This window comes from Erithacus rubecula, assembly GCF_903797595.1.
Source record: "Erithacus rubecula genome assembly, chromosome: 2".
Lineage (NCBI taxonomy): Eukaryota > Metazoa > Chordata > Aves > Passeriformes > Muscicapidae > Erithacus > Erithacus rubecula.
This window is the reverse complement of record NC_136685.1, coordinates 59498295-59512545: the sequence shown is the minus strand read 5'-3', so window position 1 is coordinate 59512545 and position 14251 is coordinate 59498295. Positions and strand designations below refer to the sequence as shown.

At 40.4% G+C, this 14251-nt stretch overlaps 1 protein-coding gene across 1 annotated transcript in view; it reads left to right on the top strand.

Moving 5' to 3' along the window:
• Window positions 1–1325: 1325 nt before the first annotated feature.
• The window catches only part of AIG1 (androgen induced 1), a 122596-nt gene continuing 109670 nt past the window's right edge, over window positions 1326–14251 (top strand). The window contains exon 1 of the mRNA XM_079331838.1: window positions 1326–1696. Coding sequence (XP_079187964.1) covers window positions 1556–1696 — 141 coding nt within the window. The 5' untranslated portion in view covers window positions 1326–1555. The remainder of the gene's footprint in view (window positions 1697–14251) is intronic.

Here is a 14251-nt window from a genome sequence, read left to right as displayed (position 1 = left end):
TGCATTGCACAATCATTGATTCTTTTTGCCTTCCAGTAGCTTAACTATGATAAAGCACCTTATTGTTCAAATATTTATTTCATGAGACAGATGTATGGAGATGATGTTTATAGAAGTGATTTGTCTATCCAAGCTCAGACATCACTGTTCGTGGGTTTTTTTCCCTTTTAAAATAACTTTTACAGATGGTGGAGCAACTTAATATTTACCCTGCAATCAAGCACCTTAAAAGCTTTCTTTTTTTAAGAAAGCCCCCCTTGATTTCTCCTAGTTATCAAGGATCCCTGCGGTGATTAAACCTCTGCTGACAGGACATAATGACAGAACGACAGAATGACAGAATAGGTCGGATTAGAAGGGACCACAGTGAATCATCTGCTCCAGCCTCCCTGCTCAAGCAGGTCATCCTAGAGCACATGGCACAGCATTGTGTCCAGATGGTTGTTGGCTATCTCCGGTGAGGAAAACTCAACAACCTCTCTGGGCAACCTGTTCCAGTGCATGGTCACTCACATAATAAAGAAGTTCTTCCTGATGCTCAGGTGGAATTTCCTGTGCATCAGTTTCTGTCTGTTGCCTCTTGTCTTACTGCTGTGCACCACTGAACAGAGCTGGAATCCATCCTCTTGACACCCTCCTCTAAGATAGTCACAGACATTGACGTGTCCCCTCTCAGTCATCACTTCTTGAGGATGAACAGGCCCGGCTCCCTGAACAGAGGCATGCTCCAGTCCCTTGGTATGATGCCCCAGGGTACTGGTACTTCATCTCACCCACGTCTCGGGAGGATCCCATCTCACAGGGCTTCTGAGTGGGCATTGGAGAGCCCGCTTCTAGGAAAAGTCTGTGTGGGATGAGGGGAAACACTGAGAAGCCGGGAGGCGGTTCAGGAACACAGAGGGCAAAACAAACGCTCTGCCCGGCGCTGTGTGGGCACACGAGGGGCACGAACACACCAAGGGCAGCCCTGGAGCGGCACAGGGCGCTCGGCCCGGGCCGCGCTCCCGCCGCCGGGGCGGAGGCACCTGCTCCGCCGGCCCATTGGCAGCGCCGCCCGCGGGGGGGTCGCGGGCCCGGGGCACGCAGAGCCGCGGCGTTCCTCCGAGCACGGCAATTACATCCCGTAATTGCTGACTCATTGCAGTTCTCGGTTGAAAGCCGGCGGGCAGTCGGGCTCTGCAATTAACTCGTGCTAACGCTGCCGTGCCTCCGCTCCCGCGGGAACGGCCCGGCCTGCCCCAGCCCGGCCCGGCCAGCAGCGGAGCTGAGGCTCGGGAGCGCAGCTGAGGCTCGGGAGCGCGCCGAGCCGCCCGCCCGGCTGCTCCCGCCGCCGCCGCCGCCGCCCGGCCCTGCGGCCCCGCCGCCGCCCCGCGCGGGCCCTGCGCTCCGCCCCGGCCGGGGCCGCGGAGGCGCCGGGAGTCCCGCCCGCACGGCGCGCACACACACAGGGATACACACACGCACACCGGGACACACGGAAACACACACACGGGGCACTGGGACACAGACACGGACACAGGCACAGGCACACGAAAGCGCACCCCGCGCCGCAAACATGGCGCTGGTGCCCTGCCAGGTGCTGCACGCCGCCATCCTCCTGTCCTATTGCTCCATCCTGTGCAATTACAAGGCCATTGACATGCCCGCGCATCAGACCTATGGAGGCAGCTGGAAATTTCTGACCTTCATAGACCTGGTAAGTTTCCCCGGCGGCGGCCGTGGCCCTGCCCCCTCCCTCGGGCCGCCCGCGGAGCCGCCGCGGCCCGGGCGCATCGCGGCCCCCGGCGCTCGAGGCTTCGCCATGCGGTGACCTTAAAGCGGGGCGGCGACATGTTGGGGCTGCAGGGCCCTGAGAGGAGCAGCCGGAGCCGCGCAGCCGGTGCCTTGAACGGAGAGAGGCACGGACAAAGCCGAGCGGCTGCTGCCGGTGAGCGGCCCTGGGGAAGGCGCGCCTGGCGGCCTGTCACCCACCCCGGTGCTGATGATGTGTTTCGCCTTTCTAATGGCCGACAGTGAACACCAGAACCTGCTGGCCCAGCATCTCAGTCCCGTGTGCTGTCAAAATAAAATATATGTCTTGCTCCCTTCGGCCCTTTCGAGGAATCCATCCGTGACAGGTGCAAGTGTGTCAGTGATGCAAAAAGTGCCAGGCAACTCCAACTTGCCAGATCCAGTTAGTTTTGGTTGCAAATCCATAAACGAGTGTGTGAAATAAAAGACATGTCATTTCATCGTATTTCTTCATAAGGCTCCAGATCTGGAAGTCACCAGCATGCTGGCCTGTTGGAAAACACCAGGTGCTAGCCAGGGCTATTTATAATCTGAACTTCCTAGGCTTGCTGCCTCCACAAGTGTTCCCTTAGTGCAGGTGGCAGGAGAGGGGGCGGGAGGGAGAGAGGAGATGGGAGGAGAAACTTCCTTTCTGGTTCAGAAATATGATAGCCAGCTTACACCTAGTACCAACATCAAAATACTTTTTTTTTTCTTTGTATCCACGGTGTAATTAGGTGAGAAATTTTGCCGTTCCATCTCAGTTACTGAAAAGTCCCAAAATGCAGGTATTTCAGTGCCTCCCAGTGATAACACCTCTCTCAGAACTTCATTGTGGAGTCACAAGTATTGATGCTATTGCCCGCACGCGTGGTACTGACTCAGTAGGTTTGTGGCCTTGGAGACCATATGGAAACACTAGTAGCCAAGCAGGTCAAGTGTTCAAATTTCTGCATCAGGATTAAGTTAAGGTTCACTGAGGTCCATATTTTATTTGCAGAGAAGCAGCATCTACTGTTTTTTTCACTTATCCAGTATATTTTTTTTGTAGGTGCAAAAATTTCCTGGAGCTCTGAGGATGCACAGTAGTAACTAGATCTTTTGCTGTGACTGTAAATTGGTGTCTTAAGGCTTGATGTTTTTCTGGAGGACACACTAGAATCTATTTTTTTTACCTTTTGGGTGGCTAAACAGTACTGTCTGTAATATTGGTTAATAGAAGTTATAATATAATCCCAGTAAGTCAGAGGGGTAGCTGTTGACTTCAGTGACAGTTGAACTGGAAGTGAACCAGCTAAAGCTAAAAGCTGATAATCTCTTTGATCCTCCTTCACCTTTTTCTCTTTTCTCCTCGCCCTGACAGTTGCTCGAGGACTAAGTCAACCAGGGCTGTCATACAGTGAAAACTTTACTGTAAATGATAGTCATCATTTCCCAGAAATTATAGCCTTGTCTATGGCAAGTTCATGTGGACTTTTCCATCAAAGCATGTACATGGTTCAGGCTACTTCTGTCAGGGCTCAAAAGGTCAAGGTAAATATGTAGTGCTTTCTAAAATATCTAGAATAGTTATCAACTGCAGCTAGTAATTTCTGTCCTTTAGCTAACAGTTATCATGTGTTTCTCACAGTCAAGCCCAGTAGCTGAGAAAAGGTTTAGCAATTTCTTACAGTCTGAAATAAGTGCACAATTTAATGGCTTGAGTACCTTTCTCAGTGACTAGCCAGCATGCAGAGCTCTCCACTTGCTGTTGATACTTGCTTATGTCCAAATGGCCCTGCCAGCATCTTATGTAAGCAAATCTATCTTTCTGTTCCCTGGGACAACTAGGAGACTTGACAAACCAAAGCCAGTTAGATTCCTGAGGAGGATATCAGGAGGCATGGTTGGAGGATGTTAGGCACATTTCCAAAATCCTGTATCTTAACTAAGTCTTGAAAAGCTCTTCCATAAGTTTCAGTTTGCTCAGCCATGTGCACTGTTCCTGTGTCAGTCACATTCAAAGGCTGTCTAGACAAAATATCATCAATGCCAGAGTCTTGGCAGACGTGTGTTCTTGCTACAGATTGTACCTCCACAAACAGAGATTTCATCTTTGACATCACAGAAGCACGTAGAAGTTCTTTCTGCTTCCAAAAACTGCTACCAGTTTTTGAGAAAAGTCAGTTTATTACTTTAATCTGAAATGCAGTTTGGAATTTTTTTTGATATGTGCATTTGCAAAGAGATGTTCATTCCAGTCTCAGCATCCATAAATCTCTTGGAGTTTTAAGTAGCTGGTTTTGTAGAGGGAAATGATTTACAGTTATCTGCAGGTAATATACTTTTGAACTGAATTATGAAAATCTAGTAGTTTGGACTCTAAAACACAGGACAATAAAACATTATGAGTGTATGCAATGATTTGAACAGTAGACTTTGAGCCCTCACACCATTCGGGGAAGTTGAGCATTATGAGGAACTTGTTTAATACAAATGTAATGTCCCTGTCCACCCAAAATATTTTGGATGTTCATATCTAAGTAGTGTTTTGGATGCTAGTGTTCATTCTTAATCTCTCCTGTCCTTGAATTAGGAAACAAAAGTGCAAACAATGACTTCTTTTAACTGCTGTCATTCTGATGACTTACTATTTTTTCTTTTCAGTTGTGAATGTGGTGGCAACATTTCCTAAAACACCTCAGTGTCAGTGGAATATTTTTTCTGGTTTATGAAGCAGTGCACAGGCAGGCAGTATGTTTTGATATTACACTCAAGATGTTCCTGACTGTTGTTACTAATAGTAATATCTCCACTTCAGCCTTTCTTTTGGTTACATAGAGATGGTAGATATTTACCCTGCTTATTCAAAAGGTGGTAAAAATACCTGCCTAGTACCTGTGTATTCCAAAGCCACATAGAAAAGATGGCAGTGCTGCTTTGTCATGTATAGAATGGAAAACCAAGGTATGAAGAGGTAAAGAGTTGCTGCCAAAATCAGTCTGGCAGATGGAATTATGGAACTGAATATTCAGGCTAGTTCAAAACTACGTGTTGCTTTCATTTAAACTCAAAACACAAACCAAGCCCTGAGGTTAGTTCCTGTGAAAACAGCTAAGAATTGGATTCAGATGGGATATTTCAAGAAATGGGCCTAAAATTTCTTGTATAACTGCCTTTGTTTAACTCAGATTCATGGTTTTGTGCTTTAATAGTAGAATGCTGCAGGACAGTGCTGTTGTGTACCACATCCCATAAATTCATTGTTGAGCTTCATAGCTGAAATATAAGTTAGGCTGGAAATTATGCCAGTAAATACGATTCTTTGCAACAAGTTTGTTATCTTATGTAAGTCCCTCAGAAATTTTCCTTACATAGTTCTGTAGATACTTGAAGTAGCTAGATTAAAGATAACAGTACTTGGTCATCCTGCATACACTGCAATCACAAACTTGCCTTTATAAATACACATTTGTTGAGGAATCCATTGCACCAGCTTGTTTAAAAGTTGCTATTGCGTTTTATTCTTCAGTTTCTCTTGGATCTCTTACTGTTGTTGGGAGATGAGGCAAAATTAAATAGAATTTGTCTTCTGGAATAAAGTAGAGCCTGTGGGTGACGAAAGAAGTTTGGGTTTGGGTGCGTGTAATAATTAGCAGAAAAGTATAACTTGGAATTTTAAATGTGCCTCCTTAGTAAGGGATGTGCTGGTCTAAATAGCTTCTGGTTTTCATTGTGCAGTTTTTCTGGAAGCCTTATTCCTTAAAGAAAATAGAGTAAACCAAGATACTAGTGCACATGTATTAACAAATTAATGGTTTTCTAGTTTTGTATTTTATAATCTTAAGGTCTCCATGATAGGCAGCACAGGGTAGTTACAGAGGCAAAAAAACAAAGCCAAATTTTTAGAAGCAGTCTCAAGTGTTGTGTTTTATGATTAATCATCATAAAATTAATGGTCCCATTTTGAATATCAGAATGTTAACCTGGGTATTCCTATGACTTGATTCAAGGCAGCCGGAGCTAGAGAGGAACAGATTTTGCTCATATACAAATCTGCCTGATGTTATGCATTTATTATTCTCTTGAAAGAAGGAGCAGAATGTCTGTTTGAACTTTTTATACATTGCCTGGCAGATTGAGTTCTAAAAAAAATAGATATGTGCTCAGTTCCCTGCACATATTTTTTGCCAGTAAATGCAGTAATTTTTTTTTGCAGAAAACACCTTTAGATTTAGTTTAAGTTCAAATAAGTGATCAGAACTTAGTTCCTTGTCTTTGAACACTTTCAGAGGGCCATGTTATCAGCAGGACTAGAAGCTTGAGTTGTTAGATTTACAATTTATTTATTTATTTATTTAGCATATTAGTTATTAAATTGTATGAGATGCAATCACCAGACAACAAAAAAATATATCCGTTTAACAAAGCGCAGCTAAAAATTTTTGGTGATTTGTGCCCAATTTGGATTTAGTCGAGGTGATAGGTAATAAAAGGACCAAAAAATATTAGAGGCAAAATGATCCAGAATTAAGGAAAAATAAACTGTACCATTGATGTATTATCTTGAATTGAACAAGTTTCATTGCTAGCTGTATGGCTAACACTTGCCACAAACAGAGGACAAAAGTGAAAACACATTCCACGCTCTATGGAATATGACTCTTTTACAGGATTTCCCTTAGTAAAATAAATTTCACCTTATGATTTCCTTTTTCATCATCTGTAAAGTTAGTCTGATACACAAGTGTTTTATAGCTTTTGAGTGAAAAGATTCCAGAAGTGTAAAATATTACTATGCATTATTACCAGTCATAATTCATCATCATAACTAAATATCTTTGTGGTCTTACTATAGCAGAGAATACAGTCAATGGAGAATTTTTCAGTTTACACAGAAAGGGATTGCATTTTCAGAATAACAAGATGAGGTGTCTCTTGTGATACTTAAGGTATTTGGGAGAAAAGGTAACAAGATACATAGGAGAGCCTTTAAAGTGTTTCCGAGATTTTTTTTCACTCCTGGGCTGTAAACGTGTCTGGGGAACAGTAATGTACAGTGCTGTTGATGCAGTAATAAAAATGTAATAGTGCCACCATTCATCCATTTGCTGTTGGTAGTGCTGTTATAAATTGAGTGGAATTTGAGCACTACATTGAAGTGTTCCGTTTTCATATTGCATTAATCTGCCTTTATTTTACAATTGTACTTAAGTATGATGTACATTTAATTTGGGAATTTTCAGGGAATTTATGGCTATCTTGAACTATTTGTGTTGGCAATAGGGTTGGCAGCGTAAAGCAGGAGAATAGAAGAGAGGAAAAATTGGGATTACATTCTATGATGATAGATTTAACTAAGGCCAGTAATATTATTTTAGAACTTGGAGTAGGTAAATGATATGCAGCACTGCTGTGTGTTACACCAGTGTACAGTCTGTAGAGTTTTGCCAGAACAGTTTCAAATGATGACAACTTCAAGAGTATTGTTTAAGAGTCTTTCTGTTGCCCTTTGAAAAACATCCTATTTATTTATTGTATAACAGTTGAATTATTTTCTTTAAAATTTTATTATGGTGGTAAGGATAATTCAGATCATCTTACATGCCTTCATATGGCAAAATTGTTTTAAACATTAGTTTAAACAAGGACAACACATCTAGTGTTTTACATTAAAGTTCTTTCCTGAAATCATTTGTGTTCTGAGCTGTCCTAATCCATATAAGTATTTAATGAATATAAGTATTTAAAAATTATTTAATCATTTTATTTTTTACCTTATATTTGTATTACGTTAATGCAGTCATGTAAGTTTATACAAGAAATAGATTCTGGAAGATTTACCATCTTAAGTTGTGGTAAAGATCTGTATAACCTATAAAATAAAACTCTTAACTGGCATAGAAAATTGAAAATTTAGTGTTCTAAATTAAATACATTTGTAATAAAAATCAAGTAACACTTGATTCTTTGCTGTTACATGAACCTTAGGATATGCAAAGACTTGTAGGGTAGATGACCATGTGGGTAGTTGCTTGCTTTGTCCTTAGGCTGAAAAAGAAGAAAAAGAAACTTGATTATCTGAAAATTGAGAAACCCTCACATGATAAAAAATATTTTTTTATTAGTGTGGTGGAAATCTCAGATGTCGTAATATGCCACTGTACAGCAAAATTAAAGTTCACTTATAAGTAAAAAAAAAGCCTTTATGAAATTACAAAACCTTTACATTCCACAGATTCAAGTTTGCAGATTTGAATAAAGTAAAACGATAGAATATAATAAAGAAAAAATAAGTAATTCTGCAGTGTATTGAACAATGTATGAGGTTCATTGTGAAGGATTATGCTGAGTGTGTATTTACCTGAACAAACCAATAAAAAAATCTTAGATTCCTTCTATTAGATGAAGTATTTTCCATTCTGCAACCTTACATATCTAATAATAGTTTTTGTGAGGGCCTGCTATATCCTAATGCAATATTTAGAAAACATCTTTCTAATTGTGCTACTTTAATATGGTCTGATATTGGGAGGAGCTCAGTGTGGGTGGAGAATTTCTTGTCATTTGGAGTTGTAATTGCTAATACAATTCTTGACAGTAAATGTAAAAAGGATTACCACCAATGACAGGTTAGTATGCTTTCTGCAGAATTCAAGAGTGAAATAAATACTGGTATATAAGAAAGTTCTCATTGGATATTTCTATATTTGAAATAAAAGTGATGTTATTACTTGCAAAACATGCATGCAAAACATCAAACTCCTTTCAGTGTAGGTTTTTGGTATTTTTTTTAAGTATTTGAATCTGAGGCCTAGTCTTCTCATCTTGATGTTCCAGTGTATATATATATTTGTTATATATATATATATATATATATATATATATGGCTTAAAAGATAAAAACAAAATTGACAATTTACTTATTTTGTAGACCAACTTTTGAATGGGTGAATATGAAAAGCTTTCATCCTTCCAATGAAAGTTTTTTTCCAATTTTTGCCTTATTTGCCAGCATTTATTTGTATAATTACATTTTCCCCTTACTGTATTTTCCAAAGTTCTGAATTTATTAGTCTTCAAAGTCTTACAGGCTTTGTTTGTTCCATTACTCTTACTATGTATAATGCAAGATTTTTTTCAATTCAGCATAGTTAAATATGCTACCACTGGAAAAGCTGTGTTTAACTTTAGTGGATGGAAAAGTTAACCCAGCTCTGAAGAAAAAACAAAATCTGTTGGAAGCTAAAGCAAAACTTCCAGACTTTTCAGACAGGAAGAAACTCTAAAGTAAGTTAAAATTTATAAGTGTGTTTTGGTAAGACTTAGAGTAGAATTGTGATTAAGCTTTTTATTTTTATTTTTTTATTTTTTTTAATACTTCAAAATTTCTTTTATGCTGCAAATTTTAGGGATTCTGTTGGTTGAAAACAGGCTAAGCTCATGCATGTGAAATGCTAAGGGAAAAAAAGAACCTGATTTTCATTTGCATGAAGGCTCTTTCTGGCAGCTAAGCTAAATCCATGCAATTTTTCCCCTGGGAGTTTGAAAGTACCATTTGAATGCCTCTAGTTGCATTCCCTGAACATGTCTTGCCACTGCCCTTACCAGAATCCAGTTTACAGTAGGAGGTTTCCAAACAAGTATGCCAAAAGGTGCAATTGTATGATAATTTCCACTTAAAGCTCTTTGTAGCTGACAAGGTTCAGGTATTTTTGCCACAGTTGTCTGTCAGGTTAGTTGTTTTAAAGTGCATGAGGACTCTGCAGTGTAGCTTAAAACAAAACTAGTACTGCTGCATTTTTCCTAGCTGAATATTTGGCATCCTGGTAAAGTAGAATAGAATGTGCAGGAGAGCAGGATGTAAAATCCCTCACTAATTCCTTCCTTACTTGTAAAGCAACACACAAGGGGTGATGGGTTTTTGCAATTAATTGTTCCAAGTGAAACAATTTAAGAGGCTGAATATTAACTCTACAAATGCTGCTAGACCCTTCAGACTGTTTCAGCTGCTTGTGCAGGGAGAGAGCTAGCTGAGAATTTAAATTTTAATCTATCAGGGATTGTTTGGCTCATTTTTGGTTTCGGGCAATGCTGTCTGTATATTTTTTTAAACCTAGGTGTTTGTGTACCTGAGGGTAAATTTACTTTTTTCTTCCCTTATTTGTGTATATTTTATAATGTGTCTTGAAGCCTTCTGGTCCTGGCAGCACATAAGTAATAAATTATTATTTATTATTATTGCTGATATTTTTAGAATTCAGCATGGGTGGGAGTTCCACATGCAAAGCACAGGTGGCATATGTTCCTGAATGTGCTTGATCAGATGCAAAAGGAAGAAAAAGAAAATGCTAGCTTTAAATGCTGCTATATGAGTTGGTAAAATGCAAGAATACAAAAGGGATGTTTTCCCTGTGAGGTTCTTAACAAGCTTGTGCCTGAAGTAGCGGAAGCATTTCCTACAGCTGCTGTTGGGGCAAGTGGCTGGTCCTGGGGCACGGCAGTGGGACCCTTGCCCCTAGGGAGCACACAGGTTGTTTATGGGCAGTGCTTTGTGCAGGCTCAGCTGTGTAAAGAAAGGAAGTAGGGAAGTCAGAGAGAAAAGGAATCACACATGACAGCACTTTAGCTGGGGCATGTAGGTGACACAGAGTACACCGTGCTTACCAGCCTTGTATTGTGACAAACTGGTATTTAGGTATTTGACTGCTGGCTATGAGGAAAGTGAGGGGAAGCAAGGGGTGGAGATGCAGGATAGCTGGTATTTCTTGGCTAAACCAGCATGTACTAGCTCCCTCAGTCTTCCCTCCTTTCCTTTTCCTCTCAGTCATTTCTTCCTGCCATGAACCCACACAGTCTCCCCACACAGCCCCCCTGGCTGGGGCACTGGTGCCACAGCAGCACGTCCCTGCACGTACGTGTTTGGCTTCACATGCTCTGCTCAGCGCTGGGTGCTTGCTAAGCTTGTCCCTAGTTAGAAGCCATATGCACTGACAGATGCAGAGGTCCCCATTTGCTGTTCACTTAGGCTTCCAAACAAATGGAGACTCCATGCTGTGAAAACTTTCTTAACCTGGGTTTACTTGTTCTATCTGTGTTCCAAGGGCTGTGCAGTAGACACAATTGTCTGCATTCCAGCAGGTCCCAGGAAGTGAGTCCCAAGAATGCATGGGTCACAGTGGAAACCTCTGCTGTGTGCAACTGCACGGCACTGTACTTTTAAACTGGAGGTTCAGGAGGCTGACAGGGATTTAGTGTGTTCAGGTATGGATGCACATCTTTGTGTACATTCGATATAACAGTTATTTACCTGTGCTGCACATAATTTGAAAATAGCAAACTGTTCATAAAAGCTACTCTGTTCCAAGCCCTCTCCATTTGCTGTGCACATCTCAGTTAAATTGGTTTGCTACTACTGAAGTCAATTTGGGTGATCAATTAATGAACAGTGGGTCAAAGATTATAGGGGTTCAAGATGCTCTTCAAGTTTTTCAGTGTCAGCTGTAGAGGACAGGAGAGAGTAGACAGCTTTTGGGTCAGCTGTCTCATGATCTGCCATGGCTAGAAAGGGATATTCCTGCATTTATTAAGGAGCTAATGATGTTTCCAATTCTAATATATTATTATAGAAGATTAGCATTCAGATCTCCTTGACTCATTGCCAGCATAATTTCAGAAGCTAGACACCTCTGTTTTTCCATAGATTGTATTCTATGCTGTTAAGTTATAATGCCATTTCAGGCTATGTTGTTTTGTTTTGGGGTTTTTTTGTGGGTTTTTTTTTGTTTGTTTGTTTGTTTGTTTTTGTTTTTGTTTTCTCTTGGTTTAGGGCAGAAGCTACTTACAATTATTACAAAATATTACCAAAATACTTCAGAGATGTTTTGTTCCCTATTAATTGCAAGGCTGAGTTCAAATGATGAGATGTATTTTATGACAATGCATTTTAGAAAAGGATAGAGGGACCTCTTGTTACTTTGAGCATTTGGGCCAGTGGCATGTGAACTTCTTGATTTTAAAATTCGACCTGCAACATAAAAGCAAAATATGAAAGTTCTTGAGCGTGTGCAAGGGCTGACTTTTTTCATTCACTGCTGACTTTGTCAGTGAAAGTGCTGTTGCTTTGCCCTGATCCATTTGTGCCCCTTATCACCCAGTCAGGCTCCTCAGTTACAAGGTGCTGTCAGATATCAGTGTATTTTCTGCCTTTTTTTTCTAACAGGAATGCCCCTGTGTGATATCTCTTTCCCTGTTGTAATATCTTCTAGCCCAGTACAGGCTCCTTGACTTTCAGCTCTGCATTGCAGTTCCAATTGCACACCCAGTGTTCTTCCAGAAGTCTGTGTTTTCCTGTCAAATGCTGGTTTTTTTACCCCACCTACTCCTTACACTCCTTCTCCACCATTCACACATACTGTCTTTCCTCCCAGTGATTTCACTCTCATGTATTTTTCTGCATTCTCACCCTGTCCTTCCCAATTACCAGACCTACTCAGTGTCATTCATTCTCTTGTGTTTTTAAAGCACCTTTAGTATAGACCCAACTAATAAAAAATAAGCCATTTTCCATTAGAAAAACTTGATCTTGGTGTGGCCTTAAATAAACCAGTTTGTAAATTATGCTGTTATGTAAGACTCTTAGCTTTGCTTTCTGTTTTGAACAAGTTTTTAAGCTTCCTGGTTACAGGGAAAAAAAAGCCTGTAAGTGTTAAAGCATAATGGATCATGATCCTAATGTTTATTATGGTGTTAAAATCTTGTCATTTCTTGGTAGTCTGCCATTCAATTTTTTTGTGATTAAATTTCCAATTCAAAAGCAGGTTCTTGATAAAAACTGACGTTTAACATGAAAAAAATCAAAATTATGTACAGAATCAGCAAACAGTATTTATTCAGACATTTTCCGTCTTTGTTTTTTGTAATGTACTTGTTTTAAATGAGATGCCTAAATTATTTAAATTGAATTTTCTATTTCCTAATAGGACTACTCATCTTTTAATAATTGTTGTGAGGTTTGAAATCTACTACTTTCAGTGAAATGGACAAAAATATTTTTGAACATTGCTTAGCTTGTCAGCTGTTAATAGAAGAAGCTTGTTTTTTTTTCACGTGACTATATACAAGTACTTATTCCTTGTTTGTGGGTGTGAATTTTGGCTGTATACACACACACCTGGTGCAATTTAGGAGTGAGGAAAGAGAGAAATTCACATTTCACAGTGGTAACTTTCTCCAAACCCACAGGAAATTATACTCTTTTTTTGTCAGGGGTTATTAGATACAGATGAGCCTGCCATGGCTCCACTCCCCCATTTCCAACCACAAGCAAGGCTGAACACATGCCCGGTGGACACATACAAAGGCAGAAGTGTAAAATCGGGTTGCCTCTAACCCAGGTCAATACAAACAAAATTCTGATTGGACCAGGTGGTTTAGAGTCAGTATCTTTTGAGATATGTCAGCCAGGATGTCAAGTGATGTCTGGAACAAGGAATGCTCAACATATGAGTCTGCATCCTGCCTGCTTAGCCTTCCTGTGCTGAACATAGGGCTGGGCAGCAGTCAGAGTGCTGTGTTATGGTGGGAGCACTTTGGTCTCAGTGCCACTTCTGTCAGAGAGTCTGGCCCTGCCACAGGGTTTGACCTGTGTGGCACATCCCTGGAGCCAGTGTTCATATAAAACTGCCTCGTGGTTAAATGTCCCAGGAGGTCAGAGCATCTCACAGAGGTCCAGATCTACAGGGATATTTTGATACCACTTCCAACAGCTAATGGGAAGGTTGCAAAGATCTTGATCTACAGGGGTATTTTGACATTACTTTTGACAGCTGATGGGAAGGTATTCTCTGTATTATTCACATGTGTTCTGCCTAGTTTGCACAGGAGTTGAGGTCAGACTCCCAATTCTGGGAAATACAAAGCATCCACTTATGCATGTGACTTAGAAATGTGTGATTTTTCAGCACATTGCAAGATAAGACATAAAATATTGAAGAAGGCTTTTTTCTGTTGTTGGGGTCTTTTTTTTTTCTTTTTTTTTTTTTAAATGCCTCTTCTGGTGTGACTGTAAATTTAGAAATTACGAATTTGTTCCAGATGGGAGGAAAAAAAATCAATCTCACAATTTCTTGTGAGGAAAAAGATGTAGAAAAAGTATTTCAAAATCATGGTTTCAATGCAGTTGAACTGATCAAATGCAAACAAGGCATTTGATTGTCTTCAGTAAAATACTCGGACAAAATGATGTTACAAAGGAATCAGCCATTGCAGTGAGAAATTGTTATTCAGAAATATTTTGTCAGTTGCATTAATTGAAAATGCATTCAATTTTCCTTTAGCAGAGGCCAGGTTGATGTCACAAGAGGACTATAACATTTAAAGTTTTGACTTAATAATAAATATTAGCTTATTTCATAGGAATTGTGTCTTTGCTGTTCAGAATAGTCAATGCAAATTTAAATATGAAAGTGAGAGTCAGAAGAGGATGTGGTAAATCCAAGCCC